This window comes from Rhea pennata, unplaced genomic scaffold (assembly GCF_028389875.1).
Source record: "Rhea pennata isolate bPtePen1 unplaced genomic scaffold, bPtePen1.pri scaffold_186, whole genome shotgun sequence".
NCBI classification, from domain to species: domain Eukaryota; kingdom Metazoa; phylum Chordata; class Aves; order Rheiformes; family Rheidae; genus Rhea; species Rhea pennata.
This window is the reverse complement of record NW_026907655.1, coordinates 1-11,355: the sequence shown is the minus strand read 5'-3', so window position 1 is coordinate 11,355 and position 11,355 is coordinate 1. Positions and strand designations below refer to the sequence as shown.

At 74.2% G+C, this 11,355-nt stretch overlaps 1 protein-coding gene across 1 annotated transcript; it reads right to left on the bottom strand.

Moving 5' to 3' along the window:
- Positions 1 to 301: 301 nt before the first annotated feature.
- On the bottom strand, positions 302 to 10,404 carry LOC134154258 (reticulon-3-like). The gene is made up of 7 exons (XM_062601002.1): positions 10,205 to 10,404; positions 3,185 to 3,392; positions 2,957 to 3,095; positions 2,771 to 2,840; positions 1,584 to 1,630; positions 1,447 to 1,505; positions 302 to 742 (listed from the first exon to the last, which is right to left on the bottom strand). The coding sequence occupies exons 1-7, from the start codon at positions 10,332 to 10,334 to the stop codon at positions 697 to 699; spliced, it is 699 nt and encodes a 232-aa protein (XP_062456986.1). The 5' UTR covers positions 10,335 to 10,404; the 3' UTR covers positions 302 to 696.
- Positions 10,405 to 11,355: the final 951 nt, after the last annotated feature.

The following is an 11,355-nucleotide window of genomic DNA, read 5'->3' as shown; positions in this document are numbered from 1 at the left end:
CCTCTCGAGGTGTCCCCAGCGCCCCGTGGGTCCCACGAACAGTGTCACCGATCCCCCGTGGACCCTCTCGTGGTGTCCCCAGCGCCCCGTGGGTCCCACAAATGGTGTCACCGATCCCCCATGGACCCTCTCGAGGTGTCCCCAGCGCCCCGTGGGTCCCCTCATCGGCGTCACCGATCCCCCGTGGACCCTCTCGAGGTGTCCCCAGCGCCCCGTGGGTCCCCCAGCCGCTGTCCCCGAGCCCCCCGACGTCCCCAGCCCCCCGGCAAGGGGCTCCGGAGGAAGGAGGGAGCCGGCAGCCTCCGGCGCGGGGCTTTTATTAACAGCACATCCCGGCGCGGGGGGCCGGGGGGCCGGATCCCGGATCGCGGCGCGGCCGCCCCGCTCCCCTCGCCCGCCGGCGCCGGAGGGGCGGGGGGGACCCGCGGGAGGTCGGCGCCGGCGCCGCCCGCACGGCTCCGGCGCTCCGCGGGCTCCTGACAGCAGTTACAGACGTTTCACCTCGGTGTCGAAAATAACATTAAAAAAAAAAAAACCCAAAAAACCAACAAAAAAAGAACGAGGAAAAAACCCACCACGAGAGCAAGGGGGGGAGGGGAGGGAGGGGGCGGCCGCGGGCACCGTCGCGGACCCGGGCTCTCCCCGGCGGCGCCGGTGCCGGAGCCGCTCCCGGTGCCGCTCCCGGTGCCGGCGGTTCTATTCCGGCTTCTTCCCAGCCTGGCCCGGGAGCTTCGCCTGGACGCTGCGGGCAGAGGGCCGGGGTGAGGGGCCGGCGGCGGCACCGGGCTCCGGCCGCTCGGCCGGCGGGTGCCTCGGCCCCCCCGGGCGGGACGGGGACGGGGCGGCCGAGGAGGAGGAGGATGACAAGGACGAGGGGGAGGAAGGGGATGGGGCAGCCGAGGAGGAGGAGGAGGACAAGGACGGGGAGGAAGGGACCGGGCAGCCAAGGATGACGAGGGGGAGGAAGGGGAAGGGACGGCTGCGAGGAGGAGGAAGGGGATGGGGAGGAAGGGGACGGGGCAGCCGAGGAGGAGGACGAGGATGGGGAGGAAGGGGACGAGGAGGAGGACGAGGGGGATGATGAGAGGGAGGAAAGCAAGAGGGAAGCCGTGAGGAGGAGGATGACGACAGCGGGGGGGAGGAAGCCAATGTGGCGGCCGCGAGGAGGAGGAGGAGGACGGGGAGGAAGGCGATGGGGCGGCCGTGAGCAGGAGGAGGACGAGGACAAGGAGGACGGGGAGGAAGGCGATGGGGTGGCTGCGAGGAGGATGAGGATGAGGATGGGGAGGAGGAAGGCGATGCAGCGACTGCGAGGAGGATGAGGATGAGCACAGGGAGGAGGAAGGCGATGGGGCAGCCGCGAGGAGGAGGAGGATGGCGAGGAAGGTGACGGGGCGGCCGCGAGGAGGAGGAGGAGGAGGACGACGAAGGCAGGGGCGCGCTCACCTCGCCAGCAGCGCCTTGCCGCGCTCGCGGGCCGCGGCCACGCAGCCGTCGATCTGCGCCTGGGGGGGAAGCGGGAGCCCGTCAGCGGGGGGGAGGAGGAGGAGGAGGAGGAGGGGGGGAGGAAGAGCGGCGCTCACCTCGTACTTCTCGTAGACGGGCGGCAGGGTGAAGGCGAGCAGCTCGGCTGCGGGGAGAGCAGGCGGCGGCGGCGCCGCGGCGGCTCAGCGGGTCCCCGGGGCCGCGGTGGGTCCCGGGGGGTCCCAGGGGCCGGGGTGGGTCCCCAGGGACAGGGTGGGTCCCGGGGGGTCCCAGGGGCTGGGGTGGGTCCCGGGGGGTCCCAGGGGCCATGGTGGGTCCCCAGGGACAGGGTGGGTCCCCAGGGGCCGTGGTGGGTCCCGGGGGGTCCCAGGGGCCGCAGCGGGTCCCGGGGGGTCCCCGGGGCCAGGGTGGGACCCCGGGGGGTCCTGGGGGCCGTGGTGGGTCCCCAGGGGCTGCAGCAGGTCCCGGGGGGTTCCAGGGGCTGGGGTGGGTCCCGGGGGGTCCCAGGGGCCGGGGTGGGTCCCCAGGGGCCGCGGCGGGTCCCGGGGGGTCCCAGGGGCCGGGGTGGGTCCCCAGGGGCCGCGGCGGGTCCCGGGGGGTCCCAGGGGCCGCGGCGGGTCCCCAGGGGCCGCGGCGGGTCCCGGGGGGTCCCAGGGGCCGGGGTGGGTCCCCAGGGGCCGCGGCGGGTCCCGGGGGGTCCCAGGGGCCGCGGCGGGTCCCGGGGGGTCCCCGGGGCCAGGGTGGGACCCTGGGGGCCGCGGCGGGTCCCGGGGGGTCCTGGGGGCCGCGGTGGGTCCCCAGGGGCCGCGGCAGGTCCCGGGGGGTCCCAGGGGCCGGGGTGGGTCCCTGAGGGCCGTGGCGGGTCCCTGGGGCCGGGGTGGGTCCCAGGGGCCGTGGTGAGTCCCAGGGGCTGGGGTGGGTCCCCAGGGCCACGGCGGGTCCCCGGGGCCGTGGTGAGTCCCAGGGGCTGGGGTGGGTCCCCGGGGCCACAGCGGGTCCCCGGGGCCACGGCGGGTCCCCGGGGCCGTGGTGGGTCCCCGGGGCCGTGGTGGGTCCCCGGGGGCCGGGGCGGGTCCCCAGGATGGCGGCGGGTCCCCGGGGCCACGGTGGATCCCAGGGGCCGCGGTGGATCCCAGGGGCCGTGGTGGGTCCCCGGAGGCCGGGGTGGGTCCCCGGGGGCCGGGGCGGGTCCCCAGGGCCACGGCGGGTCCCCGGGGCTGCGGTGGATCCCAGGGGCCGCAGCGGATCCCCGGGGCCGCGGCGGGTCCCCAGCGGCACTGCTTACCCAGGATGAGCAGCGTGATGCCGTTGAAGACGGCGCCCACGTAGGTCATCAGCCACATGGCCACCGCCAGCTGCAGGGGGGGGGGAGACGGGACGGGACGGGATGGGGCGCACGCAGCGGCCGCCCCGCGGCGGGGACGGGACGGGGACGGGGCCGAGGAGGAGGAGGAGGAGGAAGGGCGCCCACCTTCAGCGAGTCCACCAGGTCCTCGACGAGGAAGAGGCGGAGGAGGAGGCGCAGCGCGCGGGTCGCCTGCGCCGCGGCGGCGGCCACGTGCCCGCGGAAGGCCTCGGGCGAGAGCGTCAGGTCCAGCTCCAGGTAGGCCCTGCGCGGCGAGGAAGAGCGCGGCGGAGGAAGACGGAGCGGGCGCGGAAGCCGGCGGCTCCGGGGCCCGGCGCGGCCGCGGGCGCTCACCTGAACGGGTGCCCCTCCTGGGACTTCTGCACGGCCTGGACCACGGCCTTGTAGACGCGGAAGGTGACGGTGACGGAGAGCAGGGCGAGGACGAGGTGGGCGACGACGCTGACGGCGCTGAAGGCCGCCAGCGAGAGCAGCAGCGGCAGCGTGGCGCCCAGCACCCAGCCCGAGCGGCGGGCGTCGCGCCACAGCACCAGGTCGCGGGCTGCCGGGACGCCGAGAGCGGGCGCTGGGCTGCGCTCCGGCCCGGCCCATCCCGCTCCATCCCACCCCATCCCGCTCCATCCCATCCCATCCCGCTCCATCCCGAGCTACCCATGCAGCGGGCACCAGGTCACAGGCTGCCGGGACACCGAGAGCGGGCGCTGGGCTGCGCTCCGGCCCATCCCATCCCGCTCCATCCCACCCCATCCCGCTCCATCCCATCCCATCCCGCTCCATCCCGAGCTACCCATGCAGCGGGCACCAGGTCACAGGCTGCCGGGACGCCGAGAGCGGGCGCTGGGCTGTGCTCCACCCCATCCCACTCCATCCCAAGCTACCCGAGCAGCGGGCACCAGGTCGCGGGCTGCCAGGGACGCCAAGAGCGGGCGCTGGGCTGCGCTCCGGCCCGGCCCATCCTGCTCCATCCCACCCCATCCCGCTCCATCCCATCCCGCTCCATCCCGAGCTACCCATACGGCGGGCACCAGGTCGCGAGCTGCCGGGAATGCCGAGAGCGGGCGCTGGGCTGTGCTCCATCCCATCCCGCTCCATCCCGAGCTACCCGTGCGGCGGCGGAGGTGGCAGCGGCGGCGACCGGACGCGGAGGTTGTTTTTTTTTTTTTTTTTTTTCCTTTACCTGAGAGCGCGGCCAGGAGCCGGGCGAGCGCGCGCTCCGCCGCGCTCTCGGCCCGGGGCTCCGGCGGGAGCCGCCGGCCCTCGGCGGCCTCGCCGCGCCGGCCCCCGGCGGCCTCGCCGCGCCGGCCCCGCGGCCCCTCCTCGCCCAGCTCGCGCAGCGCCCGGATCGTCAGCCGCTCCTGCTCCAGGTCGCCGCCCGCCGGCGCCTCCTCCGCCCGCTTCTCCGGCCCTCCGGCGCCCGTGGATTTCAGGCATTCCCGCATGAAGGCGACGAAGCTCTCGCTGCCGGCGCCGCCGTCCCGGCGCTGCCCCTCGGCGCCCGGCCGGACCTTCTTCTCCTCCTCCTCCTCCTCCTCCTCCTCCGCCGCCGGCCGTTCTGGAAGCGGGGAGGAGGCGCCGGCGGCTTTTCCCGGCGCCGCCGCGTCCTCGATGACGGTGTCGTCCGACTCGCCGGAGCTGTCGGCGTCGTCGGTCGCCCCCAGCCAGCCGCCGTCTGCTTTGGGGGCCGGAGGCGGCGCCCGGCCGGCCCCGTTCCCGTGGGCCCCGGCGCCGTTCCCGTTCCCGCCGGCTCCCCTCTCGGTGTTTTCCGCCAGGTCCCAGTGGAGCAGCTCGCTGGTGAAGCTGTGCATCTCCCGCACGCACTTGGACACCTCTTCCAGGGCGGCGGCGGTGGTGGTGGCGGCGGTGCCGGGCGGCTGCCGCGCCGGCCCGGGGCCCTTGGCCGAGCCGCCGGCGCGGGGCCGCGCCGCGAAGTCGCACACGCCGTCCTCGGGGATTTTGGCGAGCGGCTCGCCGCGAGCCGCCCGGCCGCCGTCCGGCAGCGCCTCCGCGAACTCCCTGTCGAAGGCGGCGCGGTCGAGGATGAGCTCGAAGGGCGACTCCGGCGAGTCCTGCTCCTTGCCGGCGGCCGGCGGCGAGGCCGAGGCTTCCCTGGCTGCCGCCGGCCCCGCTTTCCCCTCGGAGCCCGCCGGCTCCGGGGCCGCCGCGCCGGGAGAGCCCTGGGCAGCCGGAGCCTCCGGAACGGCCCCAGGAGGAGGAGGAGGAGGAGGAGGAGAAACGGCGCCCGCTGAGGCCGGAAAATCCGGAAAGCAGGAGAAGGGGAGAGAGTCGAGCGCGGTTAGGGCTCGGAGAGGCAGGCAGCGCGCGCTTCCGAGCGGCCGGAGACGGCGGACGAGCGGAGGCACCGGCCAGGAGCCGCATGCAGCCAGCGCGCGGCGGAGCCCGGAGCGGCTCCGGCTGCCACGGACGCGCCGGGAGCGAGCGCCGCAGCCGCCGGCCGGGATTCGAGGACGCTTCGCCTTGCCCCAACGCGGCTCCCGGAGCGTTTTCCGGAATAATAACAGCATCAGGCCCGTTTTGGCCTCCCCCCCCCCCCGGCTCCAGCTACATCCCAGCAGCCGGGACGCCGGTGACCATCCGGCTCCTCACCCGGCGTCACCTGGGATTTGCTCCCCTCTAGATCCAGATTGCACTGGCAGAAAGGGCGGAAAACCGCCCCGGGATCCCTCCCGGGCTCTGTCCCGCTGGGAAACCTCATCCGCTTCCGACCCCGCGAGGGAAGGAGCCGCCGACGGCGCGGGAAGGACGGCGGGGCCGCGGGTGGCCTCCCGGCCGAGCTCCGCTCCGCGCCGGAGCGATAAACCTGCTCCCTACGCCCAGCGGCGGGACGAAGGCGGAAAAGGCTCGGAGAGAAGCGGATCGGGGCCGAGAAGCAGCCGGCGGCTCCCGGGAAAAGGTCGGCGCCGGCTCCTCGCGGAAGGAGCCGCAGCGCTTTTTTTGGGTTTTTTTTTTTTTTTTTGGTTTGTTTGGTTTTGAAACGTCGGCGCTGGCAGACGATCCCGGGGAGCTCCGTGCTCCGCTCCGGCACACGCAGACACACATACACACACGCGCGTGCACCACGGGAAGCGGCTCCGACACGGAGCGGGCCGGTTTTCCGGGCCGGACGGAGACGAGAAGACGCCAAGCGTGAGCAAAGCGGCAGCCGACAGGCAGAGCAGCGAGCCGGGGCAGGAGGCAGCAGGCGCTCGGCAAAGCCGCGGCACGCCGGGCGCTCCGGGGCCGCTCCATTCCCAGAAATCCGGGGGGGAAAGGGGAGCGGAAAGCAAAAAAAAAAAAAAAGGGGAAAAGCCCGCGGAAGAGGAACGTCTTTAGGAAAGGCTGTAACCGGCCCTGGGAGCCCGGCGCTCCGCTTTAGCCGCGGAGGAGAAGCCGCGGCGGGTGCCCGCCGCTCCCGAAGGCTTCGCGCTCCCCGTCTTCCCAGCGGAAAAACTCCAGAATTAGCCCCAAACCGCGCCGGCGGCGAGCTCGATTGGAAAAAAAAAAAAAAAGAAAAAAAAGGGGAAACCGAGCTTTTTCCGGCGGAGCACGGCCAAGTCAGGGCCGGGAACGGCCGGAGCGCCGCGGGCCGGAGCCGTCGCCGCGCTGCCCGACCCTCCGGAGGTTTTCGGATGGGGCCTTTGCCCCGGGACCATCCCGGTGGCCTCTGCGGCTCCCGGAGCTCGGGGACGCCCGGATCGGCCTCCGGCGCCCCGGTTACAGCCTCTCCGCCGACGTTTTTGCTTCCGGAAGCGGACAAGGGAACGCCAGACTTGCCTTGTGAAGCCGTAAAGAGAGCGACAGGCGGAGAGGCAGAAAAGGAATCTGCAAGAAAACACACGGAGCGTGAGAGGCGCCCGGCGGCCCCGCTGCCCTCCGAGCGCCTTGCGCCTGCCCCGGGGCGGCCGCAGCGAAGCGGCGACCGCGGATTCGACGCGCCCGAGGAAAGGCCCGCGCGGAAACGTCCTGCCGGGAAAAGCTTCCCTAGCTCGGCTGCCGCCGGAGCGGGAGAGCGGCCTCGGCGCGAGGTTGGGGTGGGGGGGGGGGGAGAGAGAAAATCCCCGCGGATTTCCTCGCGGGCGGATAAAATCCGGGGCGGCAGCGTCGCGCAAGGCATCAATCAGCCACCTGCGAGCGGCGGCCGCTTCCGGCACCGATCCCGGCGGATCCCCGGAGCGACGCCGCGCTTCTGGACGGGGAAGATCACGGGAAGGTTGCGGTGCCGCCGCGGGAACGCCGCCCTCGCCGAAGGGCTCCGAGGCGGCCGCCGGGATGGAGGAGCCGCCGGGATCCCAACGGAGACGCGCGGCTACGGACGAGCCGGGAATTTCGCTTCCTTCCGAGGCGCCGGCGGTTTTCCAGGCCTGGAAACGGCCGGTCTTGGCGCTCCGTGCCGGCTCCACCGGACGCCGCAACCGTCACCGTTTCCTCCGCGTTTCCCCCTCCCGCGGCGGTGCCGGCCGAGCGCCGCTCGCTTCCCGGCTGGTTTTCCCTTCGCGCCGCTCCGGCTTCGCTCCCAGATCGGCGACGAGTTTCGTGGCGGTCGGGAACGAATCCAGCCCGGGAGAACCTCCGGGATCGCTGCCGTCGCCGCGATCCGTCCGCGCGGCGGGGGGTCCCGCGTCCCTCCGGCTGCGAGCCCGGCTCCGGCGCTCCGGCCGCGGCGACGGACGACCCTCTCCGGTTCCCTCCTGGCAGCCCTGGAAGATTTCCGAGGCGGCGGCGCGGGGCCACGGGAGGAGAGCCGGCTCTAACGAAGCGCGCGGCTAACGAGGGGCGGGCAGGGGCCACTTCCGAGGGCTCTTCCGCTTCCGAGGGCTCTGCGATGACGGGACGAAGCGGGAAACCGGGACAGGCGGAGGCAAACGTGGGGATTCGAGGCGGAGATTCCCAGCGCTTTTCAGAGCGAAGAGGCCGGCGGTTTTCCGCGGATCCCCGTCTCGCCGGAGCAGGGATTCGGCTCCACCCGAACGGATGCAGGAGCCTGGATTCCCGGCGGACACCTTATCCGCTCGCTCGCCGCCACGCGATGCTTCCCCGCGAGGTCAAACCGATCCTTTCCGCTCCCTTCCCGGGAAAACAAGCCGCTGCCACGCGTCCAACGGCGCCTTCGGCCGTTTGGGGGGCGAAAACGGCAGCCGCGAGCGCCGGCCCGAGGCCCTTCCGCTCGGAGAAGCGGCTCCGCTTCCTGCCGGCCCCTCGCCGAGGCGAAAAGCCGGGAAGCTCCGCGGCTTTCCCGCTCCGAACGCGGCCTCGCCGCCGTGGCGGGGCGTCTCCGAGAGCCGTTTCGAGGAGGAAAACGGTTCCTGCCAGCGGAGGAAGCGAGAGTCGGCTCCGCCGGCCCGAGCCGGGGGGGGTTTTCCAGGCTGCTACGCGCGCCGGAGCTCCGCGTCCCGGGTTTTACCCCGCAGGTTCGCTCCGAACAAAGCTCTCGGCAGGGCGATTTCCCGGCGGCTCCGGAGCGCCGAGCGGTCCCGCTCCGGCGGGAGGAGGGGGGGGGTGGATCAGCCGGACGAGCCCGGGAGCCGTACACTCCGTAACCGTCGCGCTCCCGCCGGAGAGGCCTCGGCGCTGCCACCTCCGCAGGTGCCGACTCATCCTCATCCTCCTCCTCCTCCTCTCCGGCGGGAGCTTCCCGGCGCCGGCATCTCGCCGAGCGTCCGACATCGACGCCTCGCCCGGCGGGGGCGGCCGGACCGGCTTCGCCGGCCGGCGAGCTGCCGAAACGCCCCGGCGCGCTCCGGTTCGCCGCCTGTTATCCGATTTATCGCCGCTGCCGTTCCCAGGACGGGTTTATCCGAGCAGCTCCCGCTCTCCGTGTGTGTGTGTGTGTGTGTGTGTGTGTGTGTCACCCCGGCCCCCCCCCCCCCCCCGGGAAGCATCCGCACTGCGGATCTCGGCGCCGGGCGCCCGGAGACACAACGGCCGCCTCCCGCGCGGCTCCGCGCGACGGGGAGGCAGGGAAAGAGGGGGGGGTTTGGAGCCAGGCGCTCCTTTGTCCGGGAGCCTTTCCCGCATCGGCTCCCCCCTCCGCCCCCCCCCCCTGCTCCCGGCGGAACAAAGGGGAGGTTTTGGCACAGCGCCGAAGCTGGGGGGGGGCGGGCGGATCCGGCTCACCAGGACCCCCACCCACCCCACCCCGGCACCTGCTCCGGGATCCAGCTCGCATCGGATGCGTCTCCTCGGCCGGGAAGGGGCTGCCCACCCCCCTCCCCCCCAAATTCGGGAAGGGGGCGATATTCCCTTTGGGAAGGGGGGGGGCGGCTCAGGGCTGGAAACGGTCGGGACGTCGCAGAGCTCGGCGCCATCCGATCCCCCCCCCCGCCACCAGCACCCCGAAACGGAGGCCTGCGCCGCTGCGCCCCAAAAAGCGGCTCCTCGAGCCCCCCCCCACACACACAAAATGACACCCGTGCGCCAGCGGGCTCTGCTCTTGTGCCCCCCCCATTGCAAAAGGGCCCCTTGGCCCCCCCATCTGCACCCCCAAAATGGTGCTTCTCCCCCCATTTCTGCCCCCTTAGAGGGCTCCTCACCCCTCTCTGCCTCTCTCCAAAGGCCTCTTCTCCCCCTACCTGGGCCCCCCAAATGGCTGTCCTCCCCCCATCTCTGCCCCCTGCCTCTGCCCCCCAAAGGGGCTCTTCTCCCCCTACCTGGGCCCCCCCAAATGGCTGTCCTCCCTCCATCTCTGCCCCCCAAAGGGGCTCTTCTCCCCCTACCTGGGCCTCCCAAATGGTTGTCCTCCCCCCATCTCTGCCCCCCCCAGGAGCTCTGCACCCCTCTGTCTCTGCCCCCCAAAGGGGCTCTTCTCCCCCTACCTGGGCCCCCTAAATGGTTGTCTTCCCCCCCATCTCTGCACCCCTCTGTCTCTGCCTCCCAAAGGGGCTCTTCTCCCCCTACCTGGGCCCCCCAAATGGCTCCTCATCTCTCTCTCTGCCCCCCAAAGGCCTCTGCTCCCCCCAAGGGGGCTCCTCACCCCTCTCTGCCCCCCAAAGCCCTCTGCTCACCCCCTCTCAGCTCCCCAAATGACTCCGCATCCCTCTTTCTACCCCTCCAAAAGGCTCCTCATCCCCCTCCGTCTCCGCCCCCCTAAGAGGCCTCTTCTCCCCCCACCTCCGCCCCCCGAGAGGCCGCTTCTCCCCCCACCTCCGCCCCCCGAGAGGCCGCTTCTCCCCCCACCTCCGCCCCCCGAGAGGCCGCTTCTTCCCCCCGGCTTTGTGCCCCTCACAGCCCCCTCCCGCGTCCCCGCTCCTCCCCAGGGCTCCTGCTCCTCCTCCCCCCCGCTCGTCCCCCCACCACGCACACACAGGCCGCCGCCGCCGCCGCGGGCCCTTCCCCTCACGGCCCCGCCAGGCCCCTTACCGGCGCAGAACGGGGAACCGGCCCCTTTGCAGTCCCGGGCCCCCGGCGCGGGGTGAGGGACGCCGGGCTCGGGCTGGCCGGCGGCCGAGGAAGAGGAGACGTAGGGCGACTGGGTGGCGGCGTCGGCCATGGCGGCGAGCGCGGAGCGGCGGCGAGGAGCGTCCGTCCCGCTCGGCGCGCACGCACCGACTGACAGGGCGCGCGGCGGGGCGGGGCGGGGCGGGGCGGGGCGCGGCCGCCGCGCATGCGCCGGCCGCCGCTGGCCCCGCCTCCCCGCTGCGGCGGCGCCTCTGCGCACGCGCCGACCGCCGCTGGCCCCGCCTCCCCGCTGCGGCGGCGCCTCTGCGCACGCGCCGACCGCCGCTGACTCCGCCTCCTTGCCGCAGCGGCGCCTCTGCGCACGCGCCGACCGCCGCTGGCCCCGCCTCCCCGCTGCAGCGGCGTCACCGCGCGTGCGCCAACGGCCGCTCGCCCCGCCCCCCCAGCCTTCCCGCAGCCGGGACCACGCCGCGCATGCGCCTGGGACGGGACACGCCCCCTCCCCCCCCACGCACCTGCTCGGCGCATGCGCCTTGGCGCCGAGGCGGGGCCGGGTGGCCGCGGCGCACCTGCGCGCCCCGCCGCCATGACACCCGCTGTTTCCCAGCGCGCACCGCGGCACCGGAAAGGGAGGGGAGGGGGGGGGGTGAAACGGGGAGCGCGCTGCCTGCTGGGAGTTGTAGTCTTACTCGCGCGCGGCGGTCTGCGGGGACGGCCGTGGGCGGCGCCCCGGAGGGAGGGAGGCGCCACGGGCCGCGCCCCAACGCGGGTGGCGGCACGGCAGGACCCCTGCAGCGGCACCCGGGGGGGGTGGGGGGGGCCCGTGGCCGTCACGGCCCGACAGCGGCCGCGCAGCAGCGCGACGCGGCGCTCACGCGCGCGCCCCGCCCGGCCCCGCCCCGCCGCGGCGGCCGCCGGCGCGCCCCGCCCCGCCCCCACCCGCCCCGCGTGAATGAGGCACGCGGGCCCGGGACCCGCCCCCCCTCCCCCATTGGCCGCGCCCTCGGCCAATCGGCGCGCGCCGATGGCCACGCGGGGGCGCTGCGGCCGCCGGCGCGCGCGCGCGCGCGCGGTGTGGGAGGGTGCGGGGGTGGGGGGGGTGGGGTGGGGGG

Bases quoted from the DNA above. Each gene is read 5' to 3' on its own strand.
- LOC134154258 (XM_062601002.1), bottom strand. From the start codon at position 10,334: ATGGCCGACGCCGCCACCCAGTCGCCCTACGTCTCCTCTTCCTCGGCC. The intron at 2,841-2,956 runs GTGGGCGCCCTT...CCCCCCCTGCAG, and splicing joins ACCTGGTGGACTCGCTGAAG to CTGGCGGTGGCCATGTGGCT. The intron at 1,506-1,583 runs GTGAGCGCCGCT...CTTCCCCCCCAG, and splicing joins CCGTCTACGAGAAGTACGAG to GCGCAGATCGACGGCTGCGT.